This window comes from Ahaetulla prasina, chromosome 13 (genome assembly GCF_028640845.1).
Source record: "Ahaetulla prasina isolate Xishuangbanna chromosome 13, ASM2864084v1, whole genome shotgun sequence".
NCBI lineage: Eukaryota > Metazoa > Chordata > Lepidosauria > Squamata > Colubridae > Ahaetulla > Ahaetulla prasina.
Genome location: NC_080551.1, coordinates 83533 through 103811, shown reverse-complemented (window position 1 = coordinate 103811; position 20279 = coordinate 83533). Strand labels below are relative to the sequence as shown.

At 43.1% G+C, this 20279-nt stretch overlaps 1 protein-coding gene across 1 annotated transcript; it reads left to right on the top strand.

The window, feature by feature from the left end:
• The first annotated feature begins 1490 nt into the window (after positions 1-1490).
• On the top strand, positions 1491-20132 carry LOC131184739 (vomeronasal type-2 receptor 26-like). Its single transcript, XM_058156444.1, has 6 exons — positions 1491-1740; positions 10935-11732; positions 17607-17819; positions 19543-19669; positions 19971-20044; positions 20121-20132. The coding sequence occupies exons 1-6, from the start codon at positions 1723-1725 to the stop codon at positions 20130-20132; spliced, it is 1242 nt and encodes a 413-aa protein (XP_058012427.1). The 5' UTR covers positions 1491-1722.
• Positions 20133-20279: the final 147 nt, after the last annotated feature.

Sequence of the window (20279 nt, the reverse complement as noted above, 5' to 3'; positions counted from 1 at the left end):
GGACCTAAGTATGTGGAACCTTTCCCCATAGTGAAAATCATCAACCCCATGACTGTACAACTAGAATTACCAAAAACATTTAGAAGAATTCACCCCGTTTTCCATGTGAGCTTGCTGAAACCAGAACACACGTCTACTTTCCGTGCGAACCATACACCCCCTCCTATACCAATTCTCATAGAGGGCGAACAACATTTTGAAGTAAAAGAAATCTTAGATTCAAGAAAACATAGAAATAAAATTCAATATCTTATTGCTTGGAAGCACTTCCCTTTGTCCCAAGCTGAATGGGTGAACAAGGAAGATGTTCGTGCTTCAGAAAAGATAGCACAATTCTATAAAAAAATATCCTGACAAACCCTAACTTTTCTCTTTTTCTTTCTAGGACTAACGTCCTTGTTGCAGGAGGGCCGAATGTCAGCCTCCACTCCAATCCTCACATCCTTTTGTACTCTTTATATTCAGTAGTTAGATTGCATGGGGTTTTATGTGTAATGTAAATAGCCCATGAATTCAGTTTAAGTAGAAAGGGCCCTTTAAGAGTGTCGTCTGACATAGTTTGAATTCAAAAGGAATGTTAGAGTGCGCGCTTTCAACGGACATTGCATTCCTGAGATGATTGACAGACAGAGATCTGTGGAAGAAGATTACCACGGTGGGCCGAGAAGGAGCTGGCATTGAACCAAACCTGCTGACCTCTTGGGGGGAGGACGGACTAACAATGGGATATGGAATGTTAGCCATATTTTGTCTCAGGTTCAACTTTACACTGCTGCAGTCACAATGTATTTAGTAAAAGTACTTTTCTTTATTTGCAAATGAAGTCAAGGTGTATTCTTTCCTAAATATAATCAGAAGCAGCCTGACATTTCAGTTTTGGAATTTCACTCATCGTGTGCCAGTTTCCTTATGCTAGTAAAGAACTTTGAAAGACAATGGCTTCAGAGTTGTTTTTTTTTATGCAGAAGAGGTTTTTCTGGAACATTGACACAGCTCATCAATGAATAAGCCCCGCCCCCAGCTGAAGATCTCAGCTCCAGGCCAATCAGAGCCTTGGTTTGTGACATCAGAGGCTCCTCCTAAGCTCATTGGCCGGAGCTCTCCATGACAACCTCCAGCATCCTTGGGGATCAGGACCACATCATGGAGGCTCTGCTCAAAATCCCTGGAAAGTGGCTGGATTGGATGCAGCACTGGAGGCATCCCAGGGCCTCCCTCGCCTGGGCTCCTTGGAAAGGGGAGACCCTCCCTTTAATGCAGAATTAAGGGGAGGGGGAGATTAGAAAAATGGCCTGCAACCTCAGACCACAGACGTGCTGATACCTGCTGTGTCCGCAGCCTCCATCCCTCTGATCAAACTCCTGATCCACTGTGTCAAAGGTTCCTGTCTCAGGAAAGGGGCTGGGAGGGGGCCGGGGGGCTGGGGGGCAGCGATATGAACTAGGGAAAAATTGGCTTCGGGATGTCCCAGTTGGAGAGGCATTGAGACCCCAAAGCTAGAAACTGACCTGGGGAAATTAACCTAAAAGGAGATTCCATTTCCCAAACACACCTGGCGATTGACTTATTTATATATATTTGTTTTTTATGACTCAGATTTTAATTCACCTTTATTCTTTCTCTAAATAGTTTAAGGCGTGAACATATCGAAGACGCCTTTGCCCTCACAACAAGCTTGTGAGGTCGGCTACGGCTGAGAGAGAGGGATTGGACCAGGCTTTCATGCCTTGGATGGGACTGGTAAGTACTTGGAGTGGGGGGGGTCTTTCCTAATCCGGATAGTCACCCCCTCCCCTTTCCCTGTCATCAGAAGCCATCTAGCAGTGCCAAAGATGTATTGCATGATCACTTGCCCCCAAGGTTCCTGTAGCTTCAACACCTTCTATCATTTCATCTCTGTTAGTGAGAACTAAGTCCAATATGGCTGATCCCCTTGTTCCCTTCTCTACTTTTTGGGAAACGAAGTTGTCGGCTAGGTTTGTTAGGAACCTGTTGGATCTTCCACTTGGTGCAGAGTTTATCTCCCAGTTGATGGGAAACAAACTCTTCTTCTCCTCTTCCTCCTCCTCCCCTCCTCCTCCTCCTCTTCTTGCTCCACTTCTTCCCTCTTCTCCTCCTCCTCCTCCTCCCTCTCCTCCTCCTCCCCTCCTCTATTTCTCCTCTTCCTTTCCCCTTCCTCCCCCTTCCCCCTCCTCCTTCCTCTTCCCTCCCTTTCCCCCTCCCCTCCTCCTCCTCCCTCCTCTACTTCTCCTCTTCCTCTCCCTTCCTCCTCCTCCCTCCCTTTCCCATATATCCCTCTTCCCCCTCCCCCTGGGTCTCCAGAAGAACGCAGATATCCCGGCCTCTTGGGGGTCCTGTCTTGGAGAGACGGTGAACAAGGGAAGTGGCAAATTCCCTGGAGTGCCTATATAAGCCTCCGACTCAGCAGCTTGGGAAGACAGCCATTAGAGCTGTCACAAGTGGGGGCGGCCACACCAAAAGAATGGAGCAGGAGAGGTGATTGAATGGAGTATTCTTACTGAAAAGTGATTTGCCAAGGCATAGGTAAGAAGAAAACTTATTTAACTTTGAAAGAAGCCTTCAATTGGAAATCAGCGGCTATTGTGGCAGTATAAACCAAAGAAAAGTAAAAGTAAAACGGAACTTTGCAATTGAAGCCCTTAAAAAACTTTCCATCTGATTTTTAATTTGGTGTCGGAAGAGATCATTACAAGAAACAGAAAATTGAAGGAAACACCGTTCGCTAACAAAAGAACTAAGACCGGAAACAATAACTTTGCTGACTAATAAGGGACATTTTGTTGTGGAAGTATTTGTGAATTGGCAAAAAACATCTGCTGGAGGAAAGAAAGAAAATATATCACGTTATTCAGATCGCCGTGGGAAAACTAGGAAGGAGCATTATTTTTACAGCTCCTGCTAGAAAGAGGAGTAGAACTGACAAGGAACCGATAAGGATTGAAATTGAAACAGTTTCAAGACACATTGGAATTAGACTCTTCCAGAAATAAAGAAGAAAAGAAGAAAAGTGATACATGGACTTGAATTTGGGTTAAGTTATAAATAAATTTTAAAAACTTTTTCTCCTTTCCAATATGGAAAATTGGGAGGAATTATGGGAGATGCTTTTGATGGTCCGAGAGTCTATTAACGGAAACAAACAAGCACAATTATGGCTTAAAGATAAAAAAAATAGAAGATGAGGAAACTATGAGAACTGCCTTGAATGTTTTCCCCTTCTAAATAATCTTCTTCACTATAGAATGATGGACTTTAAATTGTTTGGAAGTTGGGAGAAAATTTGGGTTAGAAATGTTAAGTTTACACAAGCACAGAATTTAAGGGAAAATTTTTATAAGATGTTTTATAGATGGCACTTAGATCCCAAAAAATTATCATGTATGTATCCTAATATCCAAGCGAAATGTTGGAGATGTGATTGTGATGATGCTACATATTTTCATATTTGGTGGACTTGCAAGAAAATTAAGGTCTTTTGGATAAGAATTTGGTGGATTATTCAAAATGTACTGAAGAAGAAGATAAAGTTCCTGCCACAATTTTTCCTTTTGGGAATTATAACGGATTGTACAGGGATTGAGACTAAATTGATTCTGAATTTAATAACAGCAGCAAGACTGTTGATTGGACAACACTGGAAGAAAGGAGAGATACCTACAATAGAAGAATGGATATTGAAAGTTATTAATTTGGATGAGATGGCTAAAATCTCAGCGTTTTTAAAAGACAATACGCAGGAAAGATATTTAATTGAATGGAAAAAATGGATTGATTATCTACAAAACAGATATCAGATTAAGAAATATCAGATTGCCTTTGAATAATTAGAAAGTTATTTTATGTAATGGGGAGGGGGTTGGGAGATGAAAAGCTTTGGATGTGGTTATTTGGATTGGAAGGGAAAATTTTATTCTATGTTTGGTTTATGTATAACAATACCTTGTGATTGACCTGGGAAGCCGGGGGGGGGAGGGGTTTTTTTGGGTGGGAGGGAGGGGGAAAAAAGGGGGAAAATGTTTTTGTTTTTTAAAACTCTTTCAATAAAAAAAATAAAATAAAAAAAATTGTTTGGAAGTGGCCTTGTAACGCTTCCCAGATTGATAGAGGCAGCCACAATTGCTTCTCTCAGATCATTGCTAGATTTTTTACCCTTTTGCATTGTGTTAACACACACTTCAAATGCTGAGACCAGCAAACTCCTGAAACTTTGGCTTTTATAGAAAAAGTCACACTTGCGATGGTTGATTAATCCGGGTCCCTTGATCAGCAGCACCTCTCAGCCTCTTCACACCTGTGGAAGCAGTCAGGATGTCCTTGGCCTTTCACACCTGGCTTCTCCATTTTGGCTCTCTTTCTGTCAAGGAAATGATGACAGGGTGTAATATGTCCTGTAGTTGTTGTTGTTCATCTAAGGTTGCATTTACCTACTTTTAAGAACTGCTTAAGACCAGATGCTTTTTACTGTGTCCTGATACGTGAAACCAGAGAACTCATAGAGGGTCTCCTTCCTTTTCCACATGAAAGAAATTCTTAGGACCTGACAGAGTCCCAGGGTTAGAAGATGCAGAATTGCAAAGAAAGCCCTCTTGGATTATGCAACGGACAAATTATATTAGGAGCTGTGGTCTCATTTCTTTTTTTTTGGGGGGGAGGGGATTTTTTTAATTTTAATTTTTAAACAAACTTCATTGTTAATCAGTGTAACGTCTGGGTACAAAAAATTTTTGGTGTCATCATATTCAACATTTATCATCATTTTCTTAGTACTTATCTTTCCTTTTACATTTAAATTTAATGTATTACAACATATTTTCCCATATTTTATATTGCCTATTGTCTATATTCAGTCTCTATCCATTGATAAAATTGCCCCCATATGATGTAATACTCCAATTCTTCCTTCCCCCTAATGTTAATCTACTCAATGTCAGGCTGCCTCTGATTATATTTAATCTGATTATATTTAGGAAAGAATACACCTTGACTTCATTTGCAAATAAAGAAAAGTACTTTTACTAAATACATCTGGACTGCAGCAGTATAAAGTTGGATCTGAGACAAAATATAGCTAACATTCCATATCCCATTGTTAGTCCCTCCTCCCACAAGAGGTCAGCCAGGTCTGGTCCAATGCCAGCTCCTTCTCGGCCCCCCGTGGTAATCTTCTTCTGCAGGTCTCTGGTTGTAAATCATCTCAGGAATGCAATGTCTATTGAAAGCCCCCGCTCTAACATTCCTGTTGAATTCAAACCATCAATCTCCCCTTCCCTTGATCTCATGTCAGACGACACTCTTAAAGGGCCCTCTCTACTTAACCTGAATCCATGAGCTATGTACATTACACATAAAACCCCACTGCAATCTAACTACTGAATATAAAGTATACAAAAGGATGTGAGGATTGGAGTGGAGTGGAGGCTGACATTTGGCCCTCCTGCAACAAGGACGTTAGTCCTAGAAAAGAAAAGAGAAAAGTTAGGGTTTGTCAGGATATTTTTTATAGAACTGTGCTATCTTTTCTGAAGCACGAACATCTTCCTTGTTCACCCATTCAGCTTGGGACAAAGGGAAGTACTTCCAAGCAATAAGATATTGAATTTTATTTCTATGTTTTCTGGAATCTAAGATTTCTTTTACTTCAAAATTTTGTTCGCCCTCTATGAGAATTGGTATAGGAGGGGGTGTATGGTTAGCATGGAAAGTAGACGTGTGTTCTGGTTTCAGTAAGCTCACATGGAAAACAGGATGAATTCTTCTAAGTGTTTTTGGTAAATCTAGCTGTACAGTCACGGGGTTGATGATTTTCACTATGGGGAACGGTCCCACATACTTAGGTCCCAGTTTTTTAGATTTTTGAGTGGTTTGTAAATATTTGGTGGAGAGATAAACTCTATCTCCAACTTGGTACTTGTTCTCAGGAGATCTTTTTTTATCTGCTTGTTTTTTATGTGCATGGTGGGCATCATCAATCGCCTTTCGAGTAATTTTCTATGTGCTTTGTATTTGATCTATCCATTCTGACAAGGATGAAACCGTGGTTTTTTCCTTTGGGAGTTGCGAGATGGGAACAAAGTCTTGGCCTGAAGCTACTTTAAAAGGAGTAAATCCTGTGCTATTATGAATTGAGTTATTGTAGGCTACTTCTGCAAAAGGTAGTAGGTCCACCCAATTGTCTTGTTGATAGTTAATGTAACAACGTAAATATTGTTCTAGTACCGAGTTCGAGCATTCACAACTTCCATTAGTCTGGGGATGATGGGAGGAGCTTAATCCTTGGGCGGAGCCAATCAGTCGCAAAAACTCTTTCCAAAACTGAGAAGTGAATTGAACTCCTCGATCTGAGATGATGTGTTCAGGAACCCCATGGAGTCTATAAATGTGTTGCACAAACAACTTTGCCAGAGTCTTTGAAGAAGGTATTTTGGAACATGGAATAAAATGGACTTGTTTGGAGAACAGGTCTGTGACTACCCAGATTACAGTATTGCCTGCACTTTCGGGTAGTTCCACTATGAAATCCATGGATATTTCTTTCCATAGAGCTTCTGGCCGGGCTACTGTTTGAAGTAATCCAGGAGGTTTTCCTGGAGGCCTTTTAGATGATGCGCAAACAGGGAAACGTGCTATATACGATTGAATGTCCTTTTTAAGATTTGGCCACCAAGTCCCGGCGCAGGTCTCAACCAGCTACCTGGTTTTCTGAGGAGCTGAGGGGGATAAAACGCCGGAGAAGACGCCTAGAGAGTTCTTGGAGGTCCAGTCGTTCGGAGGCTGATCGGACACTAGTTAGGTCCTATACTAGGACCTACCTAGTGGCAATGAGGGAAGCGAGACGCTGCTATGTCTCCTCCCTCATTGCGTCGGCAGATAACCGCCCGGCCGCCCTGTTTCGGATGACTCGCTCTCTCCTTCAACAGGGGGAGCGGGATGACCTGTTGCAGGGACGTGCTGAGGAGTTTAATGGTTATCTATACGACAAAATCGTTCAGCTTCGGGACGGCCTGGACCAAAATTGGGTAGATCCAGGCGAGTTGTCAGAGAGCCGTCTTGTTGAGACTGTTTGGGATGAGTTTGACCCTGTGGCTCCCGAGGACGTGGACAGATTGGTGAGTAGGTTGAACGCCACCACATGTTTACTGGACCCGTGTCCCTCCTGGTTGGTGCTGGCTGCACAGGAGGTGACACGAGGCTGGCTCCAGGGGATTACGAATGCTTCTTTGTTGGAGGGAGTCTTTCCGGCCGCCTTGAAAGAGGCGGTGGTGAGGCCTCTCCTCAAGAAGCCTTCCCTGGACCCAGCTGTTTTAGATAATTATCGTCCGGTCTCCAACTTTCGCTTCGCGGCGAAGGTTGTAGAGAGTGTGGTGGCATGTCAGCTACCCCAGTACCTGGAGGAAACCGTCTATCTAGACCCGTTCCAGTCCAGCTTTCGGCCCGGATACAGCACTGAGACAGCTTTGGTCGCGTTGGTTGATGATCTCTGGAGGGCCAGGGATAGGGGTTATTCCTCTGCCTTGGTCCTATTAGACCTCTCAGCGGCTTTTGATACCATCGACCATGGTATCCTGCTGCACCGGTTGGAGGGATTGGGGGTGGGAGGCACCGTTTATCAGTGGTTCTCCTCCTATCTCTCTGATAGGTCACAGACGGTGTTGACGGGGGGGTAGAGATCGGCCCCGAGACGCCTCACTTGTGGGGTGCCTCAGGGGTCGATTCTCTCGCCCCTCTTGTTCAACATCTACATGAAGCCGCTGGGTGAGATCATCAGTGGTTTCGGTGTGAGGTACCAGCTGTACGCTGATGATACTCAGCTGTACTTTTCCACACCGGACCACACCAACGAAGCTATCGAAGTGCTGTCCCGGTGTCTGGAAGCCATACGGGTCTGGATGGGGAGAAACAGGCTCAAGCTCAATCCCTCCAAGACAGAGTGGCTGTGGATGCCGGCATCCCGGTACAGTCAGCTGCAGCTGCGGCTGACTGTTGGGGGCGAGTCATTGGCCCCAATGGAGAGGGTGCGCAACCTGGGCGTCCTCCTGGATGGACGGCTGTCTTTTGAAGACCATTTGACGGCCGTCTCCAGGAGAGCTTTTTACCAGGTTCGCCTGGTTCGCCAGTTGCGCCCCTTTCTAGACCGGGATGCCCTATGCACGGTCACTCATGCTCTCGTGACTTCTTGTCTGGATTACTGCAATGCTCTCTACATGGGGCTCCCCTTGAGGGGCATCCGGAGGCTTCAGCTAGTTCAGAAGGCGGCTGCGCGGGTGATAGAGGGAGCCCCTCGCGGCTCCCACATAACATCTCTCCTGCGCAGACTGCACTGGCTGCCTGTGGCCTTCCGGGTGCGCTTCAAGGTTTTGGTAATGATCTTCAAAGTGCTCCATGGCATAAGGCCGGGCTACTTACGGGACCGTCTGCTGCCACCGAATGCCTCCCACCGGCCCGTGCGCTCTCACAGAGAGGGACTCCTCAGGGTGCCGTCGGCCAGGCAGTGCCGACTGGTGACACCCAGGGGAAGGGCCTTTTCTGTGGGGGCCCCCACCCTCTGGAACGAGCTTCCCCCAGAACTTCAACAACTTCCTGACCTTCGAGCCTTCCGTCGCGAGCTTAAGACACATCTATTTATTTGCGCAGGACTGGACTAGAATTTTCAAATTTTTAAATATTTAAATTTTAAATCTGGTTTTAATGGGGTTTTATTATTTATATCTCTATTTTAAATATTCTGCCTTTGTAATAAGTTTTTTAAATTAATGTTTTATTCTGTATATATATATGTTTTATATGGCTGTAAACCGCCCTGAGTCCCTAGGGAGATAGGGCGGTATAAAAGTGTGAACAAATAAATAAATAAATAAATAAAATTGTCTTTTAAGGAGGTGCAAGGTTTTCACAAACCCAAAATGTCCTGCCATTTTAGCATCATGGCATCGTTGAAGGATGGTTTCTCTGAGTGATAGAGGAACATATAGTTTTCCTCCAATCCAAGCTAGTCCATCACGGAGCGTGCATTCGTGCGAATGAGCCAAGAACCAATCATCTGAGTTCAAAGCTTCCTTAAATAACTTAGTTAATTCATCTGGCAGTGACGTCTCGGTTTTGGTATGGCTTCGGGTTATAGCCGGAGCTGCTAATTGCTGAATGGGAAGTATTGGGCGAACCACCTCGGAGCGTGTACCATTGTATTGGGGCAGACGTGAAAGAGCATCTGCCAAAAAGTTCTTTCCTCCGGGAATGTAATGTAAAGTGAAATTAAAACGGTTAAAATATTGAGCCCAGCGGGTTTGTTTAGGTGAAAGTTTTCTAGGAGTTTTTAGCGCTTCCAGATTTTTGTGATCAGTCCAAACTTCAAAAGGATGGTTGGAACCTTCTAAGAATTGTCTCCAAGTGTGAAGAGCCCAATGAACTGCAAATGCTTCTTTCTCCCAAATAGCCCACCTTCTTTCAGTTTCAGTCAATTTTCGAGAAGTGAAAGCACAAGGTTGTAGTTTACCATCAGCATTGTTTTGGAGCAAAACGGCTCCGACCGCTACGTCACTAGCATCTGCTTGTACAACAAAAGGAGCATCCATGTCAGGGTGTTTCAAAATAGGTTCAGCAGCAAACAGTCATTTCAACTTTTCAAACGCTGCTTGACATTCCATTGACCATTCGAGAGGTAATGATGGTTTGGGTTTTGTATCTCCTTTAGTTTTTAAGAGGTTGGTGATTGGCAAAGCAATTTGAGCAAAGGAGGGGATGAATTGACGATAAAAGTTCGCAAATCCCAAGAAACTTTGCAGCTGTTTGGGCTCTTCAGAGCTTAAGTTGAGATCCAACTTAATGTCAGGCTGCCTCTGATTATATTTAGGAAAGAATACACCTTGACTTCAATTGCAAATAAAGAAAAGTACTTTTACTAAATACATCTGGACTGCAGCAGTATAAATTTGGATCTGAGACAAAATATGGCTAACGTTCCATATCCCATCGTTAGTCCCTCCTCCCACAAAAGGATGTGAGGATTGGAGTGGAGGCTGACACTCATTTCTGCACATTCTAGTATCTTCTTCATTACCTCTCCCTTTGTAGGAATTTTTTCCGCCTTCCAATTTTGTGCAAATACCATTCTTGCTGCCATTATTACATATATAATCAAATATATATATATATCTCCTTGTCTCTTGTATAACTAGAGAATAGGCCAAAAAATAATAAGGTGGGATAGAAATAAAATAAATAAATAAATATTGCTTCACCAAGAATCTGGAATATTGACTGTCAACTGTCTTAAGAAAGAGAACGAGAGATCAGAGTCTTGGACCGCACATTAGACAAACAACCTATTGAGATACTTGTGTTAAAGCAACACATGTTCTGTGCAGTCAGAATTAAACATTTATGGACCTTCATTGGAACAAAACATTCACTTGACATCTGCATATGTGGGTCTGATTGTCCCAAAGGTGCTTTTCCAAGAGGCGACTGGACTTTCTGTTTTTTCTTTGAAGATCTTTTGCTCTCATCCAGAGCTGAAGAAGCTTCTTAGATGAGAAGCGAAACGTCTTCAAAGAAAAACCAGAAAGTCCAGTTGCCTCTTGAAAAAGCACTTTGGGGACAATTGTGACCTGGATGACTGAGAATCTCCATAGACATGTGGGTCTGATTGCAATAAACTGTAGGAGTGATACCGAAATATGATTTATGTTTTTTTATTCTTATTCTTTTTTATTTCATCTGTTTCTTGTATTCCATTTTTATATACAGTGTTGTTAACGCTCTGTGCTTAATATTCTGTTTCTTGCTATGGCATAATTGCTAATCAGCAATAGTTTATTTAATTTGTTCATCAATACCAAGTTGACTTTATTAAAAAATAAAGTTTTGGACTTTATCTGACCTTCAATATAACACAGCTTTCTTCCTTACTTTTTCAGGTCAGTGATAACATTGTTTCAGAGGCTCTGAGTGATAAAAGGAAATTCCCCTTTTTCCACCAAATGCTTCCCAGAGAAGGATTCCACTACCCAGCAATTGTCCAGCTGCTCCTCCATTTCAGATGGACCTTCATTGGCCTCTTTGCTTCAGACACAGAGAAGGGAGAGAATTTCATGAAGATTTTTACTCTTATGCTTGTCAGGAGTGGAATTTGTGCTATTATATCACAACGATTGTCAACAACTGGATACACAGCAGCATCCCTCAGGGAGGCCCTCTCTAAGTGGAGACAAGTCAACGTCTTTGTTCACTTCATAGAATATGAGTCCGTTAGGGACAGAGCTCTTCCTTTCCACAAAACACTTATACATTTGCCAGGACCCATCGAAGAGAAAGTCTGGATCATGACAGTTTTGGGAACATCTGCATTGAAAAAGCACAGAGTTTACAAATACATCCATAGTATTTGGAGCTTTGCTTTTCTGGGAAAAGAAAGGCCAAAGGATGCTGGCTTTGAACCTTATTTCTTTGTGGAACATCAGTTTGAAGATCATTATTTCCACTGTTCTCTTTCAAAGCATGTCTTTTCTGTCAAAGGCCGCAGAAGATGCACCCAGGAAGCCCCACTGGATACCCAGTGGAAATGGGACAGAAGACGGATCCCAAATTTTCACCTTTTCTACAGTTTCATTCAGACTCTGGCCCAGGCCTTGAATGCTGCCTATTCCTCCAGATCGAGGAGGGGAAGGAAGGAGGGCGAAGGGAGGTTGGGGGCTCCAAGGCTGCAGCCGTGGCAGGTATGGGGGTCCCGATATTGTGGAATATGAAATATTGCTTCTAAAATAATGTTTCATTACAGCTTTCGCTTCTGCATAATAAATAGAGAAAATAAGGAATTAAAAAGTTAAGGAACTTTTGGAAAAACTAGTTTAAACAGTATTGTTCTTACAGTGAACAAAGGGGTTCAGAAAAGTCTAGAAAGAAAAGGGGGAGGGGCTTTCAGAGCAATAGCTTAACGGACACATTTCACAATATAACTGATTTACGCAAAACAGCAAGAGAAAGTTAGCAAAGGCCTGGTGTGAACTGCACTGAGCAGCTGGGGGGGCAGCATGAAGGAGAAATGTCTCAGCTCCCCACAGCCACTTGGCCATTTATTTATTTACTTATTTATTTATTTGTCACAACAGTATATATAAGCATAAGCATGAAAGTGACTACATAATATATAAGCATATATATGAGCATAAGTATGTGATAACTATATTAATTGAATATAATGAAGGAAACAATAGGACAGGAACAGTAGGCACCTTTGTGCTCTTATGCCTGCCCCTTTTGACCACCTGAAACGGATCAGCGCTGCTGTCAGCCTCCACTCCAATCCTCACTTCTATTTGTACAATCTATATTCAGTAGTTAGATTGCAGTGTCATTATGTTTAATGTAAAATAGCTCATGGACTTAAGATGTATTACTATCCTATTCAGGTTAAGAGAAGACGGCCCTTTAAGAGTGTCTTCTGACATAAAAGAAGAAGGGAGGGGGAAGGAAAGGTTTGAAATCAGCATGAACGCCAGATGCGCGGGCTTTCCAACGAACCCTGCATTCCTGAGATGATAAACTGCCGGAGACCTTCGGAAGAAGATTAGCACCGGGGGGGGGGGGGGGCGAGAAGGAGCTGGCATTGAACCAGCCCTGCCTGACCTTTTGTGGGGAGGAGGGACTAACGAGGGGATATGGGATGTTGGCCATATTTTGTCTCAGATTCAACTTTACACAGCTGTAGTCCAGATGTATTTAGTAAAAGTACTGTTCTGTTTCCCTCCCCCAATACTCCCAACAAAGAGTCAGTCAAAGGCCTTCTCTTCTACTTTATTTACATAGATAAATGTCCTGGCCATGTCTACCCACGGGCCTGCCAAGTCTCTGGAGATAACGAGGAAATTATAGATAAGGCCAGAATTACTCACGAATATATTCTTCCCTCCATTGATACAGTTTGCCTGCGCAAATTCATTGCTTTGTCCAAGACAAAAAACCAGGAAGTCCCGCCTCCTATTTATAGTCTCTGCAGATGTCACTGCATGACCATCATTCCTTGACTTTGTCCCAACGCTTCCTCTGCTGCGCGCGCCGGTCACGTCTGCACAGTCTTGCATCACTCCAAAAGTGTTCTTGGGGCGTTGCCAAATCAGAAGAAGGCTCGGGAGAATCAGGCCTTGCTGCCCCTCCTCCTCCCTTTGAGTGGGTGCCAGGGAGGGAGAGGGCCCAAGAGAAGCAGGGCTTGCCAGGTCTTCTCCCTCACTTTCTGAATCATCCGAGTCCAGGAGTCCGGATCCAGGAACCTGGGTCAAAACAAGTACTTTTCTTTATTTTCAAATGAAGTCAAGGTGTTTTCTTTCCTAAATATAATCAGAGACAGTCTGATAGCTGCCTCCACAGTGGCCGGCTGCTGCTTTCTCCCAGGATCATTTATCAACAAGCCAGAAAAGCCCAATGCAGTTCAGTTTAAGAGAGCGGGGGGGGGGGGAGCCAACCTTGACCACGGATGGAGCCCCTCTGGGCAGGAAGACCGTTTGGGAGGAGAAGGTGGCTGAGGAGGGAGGAGTGCAGGCACAAGGACGGGGGTGGGGGGGACTGCAGGAGGAGCAGCCTTTCTTCCAGCAACAGGAGTCTGTGTCTTCTCAACATGCCCAGAGTTTTCTTCTTCTTCCCCTTTAGCCACCGAGAGCTCCGAGTTCTCCCAGGGTCTGCCTGGAAGCAGCTCCAGCACTTCTGATTGCTGCCTTCACAACTTGCGTGAAGACTGGAGATCCCCACTCTCTACAGTCTTAGCCTCCCGAGATTTCTGCCCCTATGGCTGCTGCATGGCATAGGGTGGGGATGGTCCAGGCAGGCCACCTGCAGGCTTCAGATATGCTGAACGGGCTTGCATCTTTAAGGAATTGGGGGCTTGCCGGGGGCTGTGCAGGAAGTGCAAGGCAAGGCACTGCCACCCAAACACACTGTGGCCGTGATCTCCGCTGCCTGGAACCGCCCGAAAACGCAATGCTCTTTCTTTGCCTCTGCACGCCCCGTTTTTGGAATTGGGGAGGCAGCGGAGATCATGGGAACAGTGGTTTGGGATGGCAGCGCCTTGCCTTACGCCCCCTGTGCAGCACCCGCTTTGTCAATCGAGTCCTGACCTCCACGCTTCCTCGGGCCGCTTCCGGAATGAGGGGGCTTGCCGGGAAGCCCAGCACTGTGTTTACGAGATGGCAGCGCCCAGGAGGACTGAAGTGCTGCGTCTGTATTGGGCCTGGCTGTGAGAAAGCCAGGCTTTCAACGCCTACGGCTATAGGGAGGAAGACGGGGGCGTTTCGGGAGTGGAGCCTTTGGTGCCAAGTCCCTCTTCTGCCCCCATGAAAATCATCCCCACCCACTCCAGTTAAATGCGCGTAGTGTGATAGGGTTTGTTTTAAATGGATAAAAAGATCTGTGCTGCTCCTTATCAAAATCCGAGTGGAAGTGATGCTGATTCTGATGCTGATAGGCAGAGGCAGTGTCAGATTGCCTCCAATCAATACTCAAGAAAGAAAAAAAGGGGGCTCCAGTGACGTCACCCTCCTGCTGGGTGCTCTAACAGAGCACTCCGTGTTAGAAGATTGTAAAAGTCAGTGAAACAGAAAATAAATCACTGTTCACTGAGCTTAGCATAATCTCTGGGTGAAAGAGGTTATCAGAGTTGTGGAAGAGTGGCAGGTCTGATAGGGGGTTTGCTCTCAAGAGCGAATTTTCCTGGATTTATGACCCCACCGAATTCCACTCCCTCCAACTTCAGCACGCTCCTGTTTTTATCAGGAAAAAGGAGAGGAATGTCGCTTCTGCTCTAGAGGACTTATTAAATTGATTGATATTCCAAGCAGACGGGAATTTCACAAGCGTTCGATCTTTGATGCAGAATCAGCACGGCAAGTACCGACTCCCTTTTTGAAACTTGAAACCCTTCTTTGTCTTTGATTAATTGACTTTTAAAATGGCGTCTAAAAGTGAAAGTAAAAATTTTTTAGTACGATGAAGCAGCGTTACTTGTGGATTGTTACAAACGGAGTTTTTTTATACTGAAAGGAGGGAAGGAGAGTTATTAAGTTTGAATTCCTGATTCTTTTGAAGACAGAATGGCAGCTAAACCTTTAAAGCCTTCTGGAAGAAGGGGATCTGAACCAAGTCTTGAGGAAATATTGAAAGAACAATTAAAACTTTCTGAAGATAGGCAAAAAGAGATGATGGAGAATTTTAATGCAAAAATAAGAGAAGATATTCTTATGGCAGTTCAAGGACTGAGTAAAAAAATTGAAGGATTGGAAGTGGAAATGCAACAGATCTCTCAGTCAAATAAGCATTTAGAAGACAAAATGAAAGGTGTTCAGAAAAAAGTGGATCAAAATGAAGATCAGGTTGTGATATTACAATATAAACTTATGGAAGGAGCTCTTAGAATTCATGGTATGCAAGAAGAGCGTGGAGAAGACTTAAGAAAAATTATATCAGAAGCATTGGCTGAATTTATTGTAGTGGACCCCCAAGAGGTAGCTTACCAAATTGATAAAATATATAGAGTTAATTCTTGGATTGCAAGACAGAGAAAGCTTCCTCGGGACATTGTGGTTTATTTTGTGAAAAGGACTATGAGAAATCAAATTCTGCAAGTTTCATATCAGACAATTTTAAAAATTGGAGAACAGGAGTTGAAGGTGTTGAAAGAGATTCCTTCAAAGATGTTAAGAGACAGGAAGGAATTTGCTTTTTTTACACAAGAACTTAAAAAACATCAGATTCAATTCAGATGGGAGGTGCCAGTTGGACTGACACTATTCTATCAAGGAAGGAGATATAGAATTGACACTGTTTTAATGGCAAAGGATTTTCTTTCTACAGTTTTGAAAGTCGAAATAGAAGTGATAGAAAACGTTCAAGAGACTCAAGAAGGCGTGGTGATCCAAGAGCCTTTATTGCTGCCAGTATTAGAGGAACCACAAGAGCAAAGGGTGACAAGAGGAGCCCTTAAGCGTAAAGAAGAGCAACAGTCTCAAAGTAAAAGTCAGGATCCCATTATGGAAGCTGTGGGAGGAGCTAGACGGAAGATACCGGAGGAGGAGCTTCCGTTGTCTGCTTCAAAGCTTCAGGAGGCCAGTAATGGCAAATAGAATCTTGTCATGGAATGTTAATGGCTTGAATTCAGCTCAGAAAAGAAGGAAAATATTTCACTACTTGAAACAATTTAAAAATGATGTGATTTGTTTGCAAGAGACACATATAAAATTATCAGACCAAAAATATTTAATTAATTCAAAATTGGGTAACCATTTTGTTGCATCAGCTTTGGAAAAGAAGCATGGAATTGTTGTATATATCAGGAAGGATATACCAGCTAAGCTAATTGAGGCAGATATTCAAGGAAGATTTATTGCTATTGAACTGGATGTAATGGGGAGGGGGTTGGGAGACGAAAAGCTTTGGATGTGGTTATTTGGATTGGAAGGGAAAATTTTATTCTATGTTTGGTTTATGTATAACTTTACCTTGTGATTGACCTGGGAAGCCGGGGAGTGGGGGAGGGAGGGGGGTGTTTTGTTTTTGTTTTGTTTTGGGAGGGAGGGGGAAAAAGGGGGGGGAAATGTTTTTGTTTTTTTTTAAACTCTTTCAATAAAAAAAAAATACTCAAGAAAGAATAACTCTGACTCCATTTGTTTATAGAGAAAGGTAACTTTTACTGAGCTCGTCAGATAGCAATAGAAGCAAAGCTAGAACTGGAAATAGATATGGCTTACAGATGCATTTCCCCTTATTCAGCCCTCCTCCCTCCAAAGTTCAAACAGCTCTAGTCCATTGTCCTTCTCCTCTTTGGCCACGTGGTACTTTACTTCCGATGTTATTCCTCTCTCTGTCTTCTGGTTGGTATTACTGGCATGCAGTGCTCGTTAAACCGCGTCTGTCTGTTTGAATCCTTCTTCCCTCCTCCTCTCATGTGGCAGCCGGAGCGCTTAAGGGGCCATCGCCCCATTAATCACACATAACAACAAGTAGCAATAAAACATTTAACGAAGTGATAAAACAATTAAACACTTTACTAAGTAAATAAACACTTAAAGTAATAAGCGGAGGCTGACAGGCAGAATTCTTCTTTTCTTGTTTTCCTCCCCAAAAATTAAGGTGCGTCTTATAGTCCAAAACATACGGTAGATGCCAAGAATTCAGATTTTGATCACCTGGAGACCCTGGGGATTCTGCAATGATCGTGGGAAAAACTATCATTAGTCACTTTTTTAGTGCTGTTGTAACGGTCACTAAATGAACCATTTCTCATAATCAGCCTGATGTTTTCTAGGCATTTATGAATAATCTTTTTTCCTAAAATTCATTTTACTGGTCACCTGCTCTAGAATGTCCCCTATAACTTACCAATTGCATAAATTATGTTTTGTTAATATATATTTTGCCAATATATGGTTGAGAAATTTTGCTCAACCTGTTTTTAATTCATGAAGATAGCAGTAGCACCTGTTTTTCTCAATAAGCGTATTTTGATGTTAAAACAACTGTAGAAGAAAGATTCAAGTGTATAAAAGCTAAATATTTTTTTTAAAAAAGCTTTCAAATTGTAAAATTCCTGGATGTTTCCCTTCTAGTTCCATCCTTTCCTGCAGAAGAATGAGTATTGCAATATTTCTGATAGGAAACTCTACTTGGATCAAAATGGAGATGTAGCAGCAGATCTGGCAATGATGAGCTTGTTGATTGTCCCCAAGGAGGATCCTATCGAACAGCAAATGGGGGCTTGGAAAAGACAGAGACTTACTATCCACCAAGGAGCTCTTTCACGGCTAAAGTTGCTCAACAAGGTGGGAAAATTTTGGGAGTCTTTCCTCTTTTTTCCAAAGATTTGGGACCCATTTCATGTGGACTAAGCTCTGTTTCCAGGGTCCATGACCTTCACTGAGAATTGAACATGGGGAGTAGAAACCTTTTAGTTTTCTTTCTATAGACCACTTGGGAGGCTTCAGTACTATTGACCAAGGTCTTCTTCAGATGCTGTGATATTGAAGACTTTTTAGCTGATTCAGCCATGTCCAACCTGGGATGAGAAACCCTCACGTGCTGGAGGTTGTGTTGTTAAGAGCCTCCGGTTTGCTTGTTCCTTGTCCTGAAAGAGCAAAGTAGAAGGGAATTCTGTGGAACAGACCCTGAATTGAGGTTTGGACTGAATGAGATGAGATTGGATCATGGCTGGATGGAGCTCCTGGGGGTCCCATTGGGAGAGAAGCTTCCTCTTCTCCTGCTGAGGGAAAGGCCATTGGGAAATGGTTCCCTCAAAGGGCAGCTCCATGGTCAGTGATACTTTTTAAGTAGTCCAGACCTGGTCAAAGGTAGCCATATCTGTCTCTCACCCAACTGGGGGGAGCAATTGACCTTCTGCCTTTAGGAAGGAGATCCAAGACTTTCAGTTCCCATAAAAGGAGAGTGACCAGTGAGAGAATCCCTTGACCCAGAAACCTGAAACACTGAAACACAACTTTGATTGAAAGAAAAGGTCTTCCTGATATCAGAAGAAACAAGAGAGAGATTGTGACAGGAAACACTACTTAGATTTGGCCTTTGGCTCTTAAGAGGGTCTTTCATCTGGAAATCCCTTGAATGGCCTTTTTTTATCTTGAGTGTTAGCCACCTTCAGTCCCTCCGGGCAAAAGGAGTCTCCAAATTTAACTAACATTAAATGTGGGCCTGTCTTTCCATGCCAGTTGGAGTCTCCTAATTGCAGTTCTTCAACACAAAGGACTCTTTCTTGGATAACTTAGAAATATCTTCTGATATTCACATTCACGTCCCGTCTGTTGCAGCCAAAGATTTGCAACTTAATCTTTTTCAGGGACACTTTCTCATGATCTCCCCTCAATCTCATGACAGTTCTAGAAACAATGCAGAAACCTTTAGCCTTAATAAAGGAGAATATTTGTAGCTCAGGGTTGACATGGGGGCTCCTTGGTGCTCTCTGAGCTTCCTGGTTTTCTTGCAGAAACATCATCAGCTATAATTTATGAGGATTTTTCCTTTATCTCTTAAATGGTGACAAAAGACTATTTTGAACTGGTGACAAGGGGAAACAGCTTTGCAAGGCTTTCTGTAGTCCAGAAGAAACCTTTCCAGAACTTTCCTTCTTAATCACATTTTATTCTACTTAAAAAATCTAATAACAATTTGATACATCTTTGATAACCATACCATGGATAGAAGAAGAGTGGAGGAATGCATTTTAATACAGCCATAAGGAGGAACCAATTGTTTGTTACTTAATGCTTAAATCTTTTCTCAATTCCATCCCCCCCCAGACTTTATTAAGTGGAAAAGTTATTTATTACAGTGTGTTATGGTAGAAGCATAAGAGAAGAATTAAAGAAAGAACCTGCCAGGGTCACATCTCCTTCCGTGTTTGGGAGGAGTCAGAGATTTCATATTTACCTCAGTGAAGCCCAGAATCTACTTGTCTAATGTCCATTTCTCCCCCTATTTTCCATGGATGGAGAGTCCTAACATATTTCCTTTGGCATTCCTTGTTTTTCTGCTCAGTCCCTGCCTCAGTCCAGATGTGTGGAAAGTTGCCATCCTGGATTTGTCAAAAGGGCTCGAGAAGGAGAGCCAGTTTGCTGCTATGACTGCATTCCTTGTCCAGAGGGGACCTTCTCCACTCAGGAAGGTGGGTCACACTGAGGGAAATGGGAGGCTTTGTGAAAATGGATTTCTCCACAGCATTTTGATGAAAGTACAAATTAAAATATGCATTGAAACTCAGCTCTTTTTTTCTTTATTCAAATTGCACTAGAAATCCTCCAATTTACTATACCTTAGCTATAAAGGTATTAGAAAATTATGTTATCATTTTTTCCCCCTGTGGAATGGTTAAGCAAAGCCTGTAATCAGGTTTTGTCCAAAAAGGTATTTTTGGAAATGTAAAAAACCCAGTATATTAAAGAAATATTGCTTTTTGGCTTTCTCAGATACACAAAAATGCACCAAGTGTCCAGAGGATAAATATCCAAATGAGGACAGAGTCCAATGTATCCCCAAAGTCGTAACCTTCCTGTCTTATGAAGAACTTCTGGGCATCATCCTGGTCTCTTTTGCCCTTCTCTTGTTTCTAACCACAGGCCTTGCCTTAATCATCTTCATTAAATACCGAGAAACTCCCCTTGTCAAAGCCAACAACCGGGACCTCTCCCACATCCTCCTGGTCTCCTTCCTGCTTTGCTTCTTGTCTCCTTCTCTCTTCATTGGTCAACCAAAGAAAGCCACCTGCCTTCTCCGAC

Excerpts from the sequence above, each read along its gene's own strand:
- LOC131184739 (XM_058156444.1), top strand. Across the intron at positions 11,733-17,606 it reads CAAGGCTGCAGCCGTGGCAG|TTCCATCCTTTCCTGCAGAA; the intron begins GTATGGGGGTCC and ends TTTCCCTTCTAG. Across the intron at positions 17,820-19,542 it reads GGCTAAAGTTGCTCAACAAG|TCCCTGCCTCAGTCCAGATG; the intron begins GTGGGAAAATTT and ends TTTTCTGCTCAG.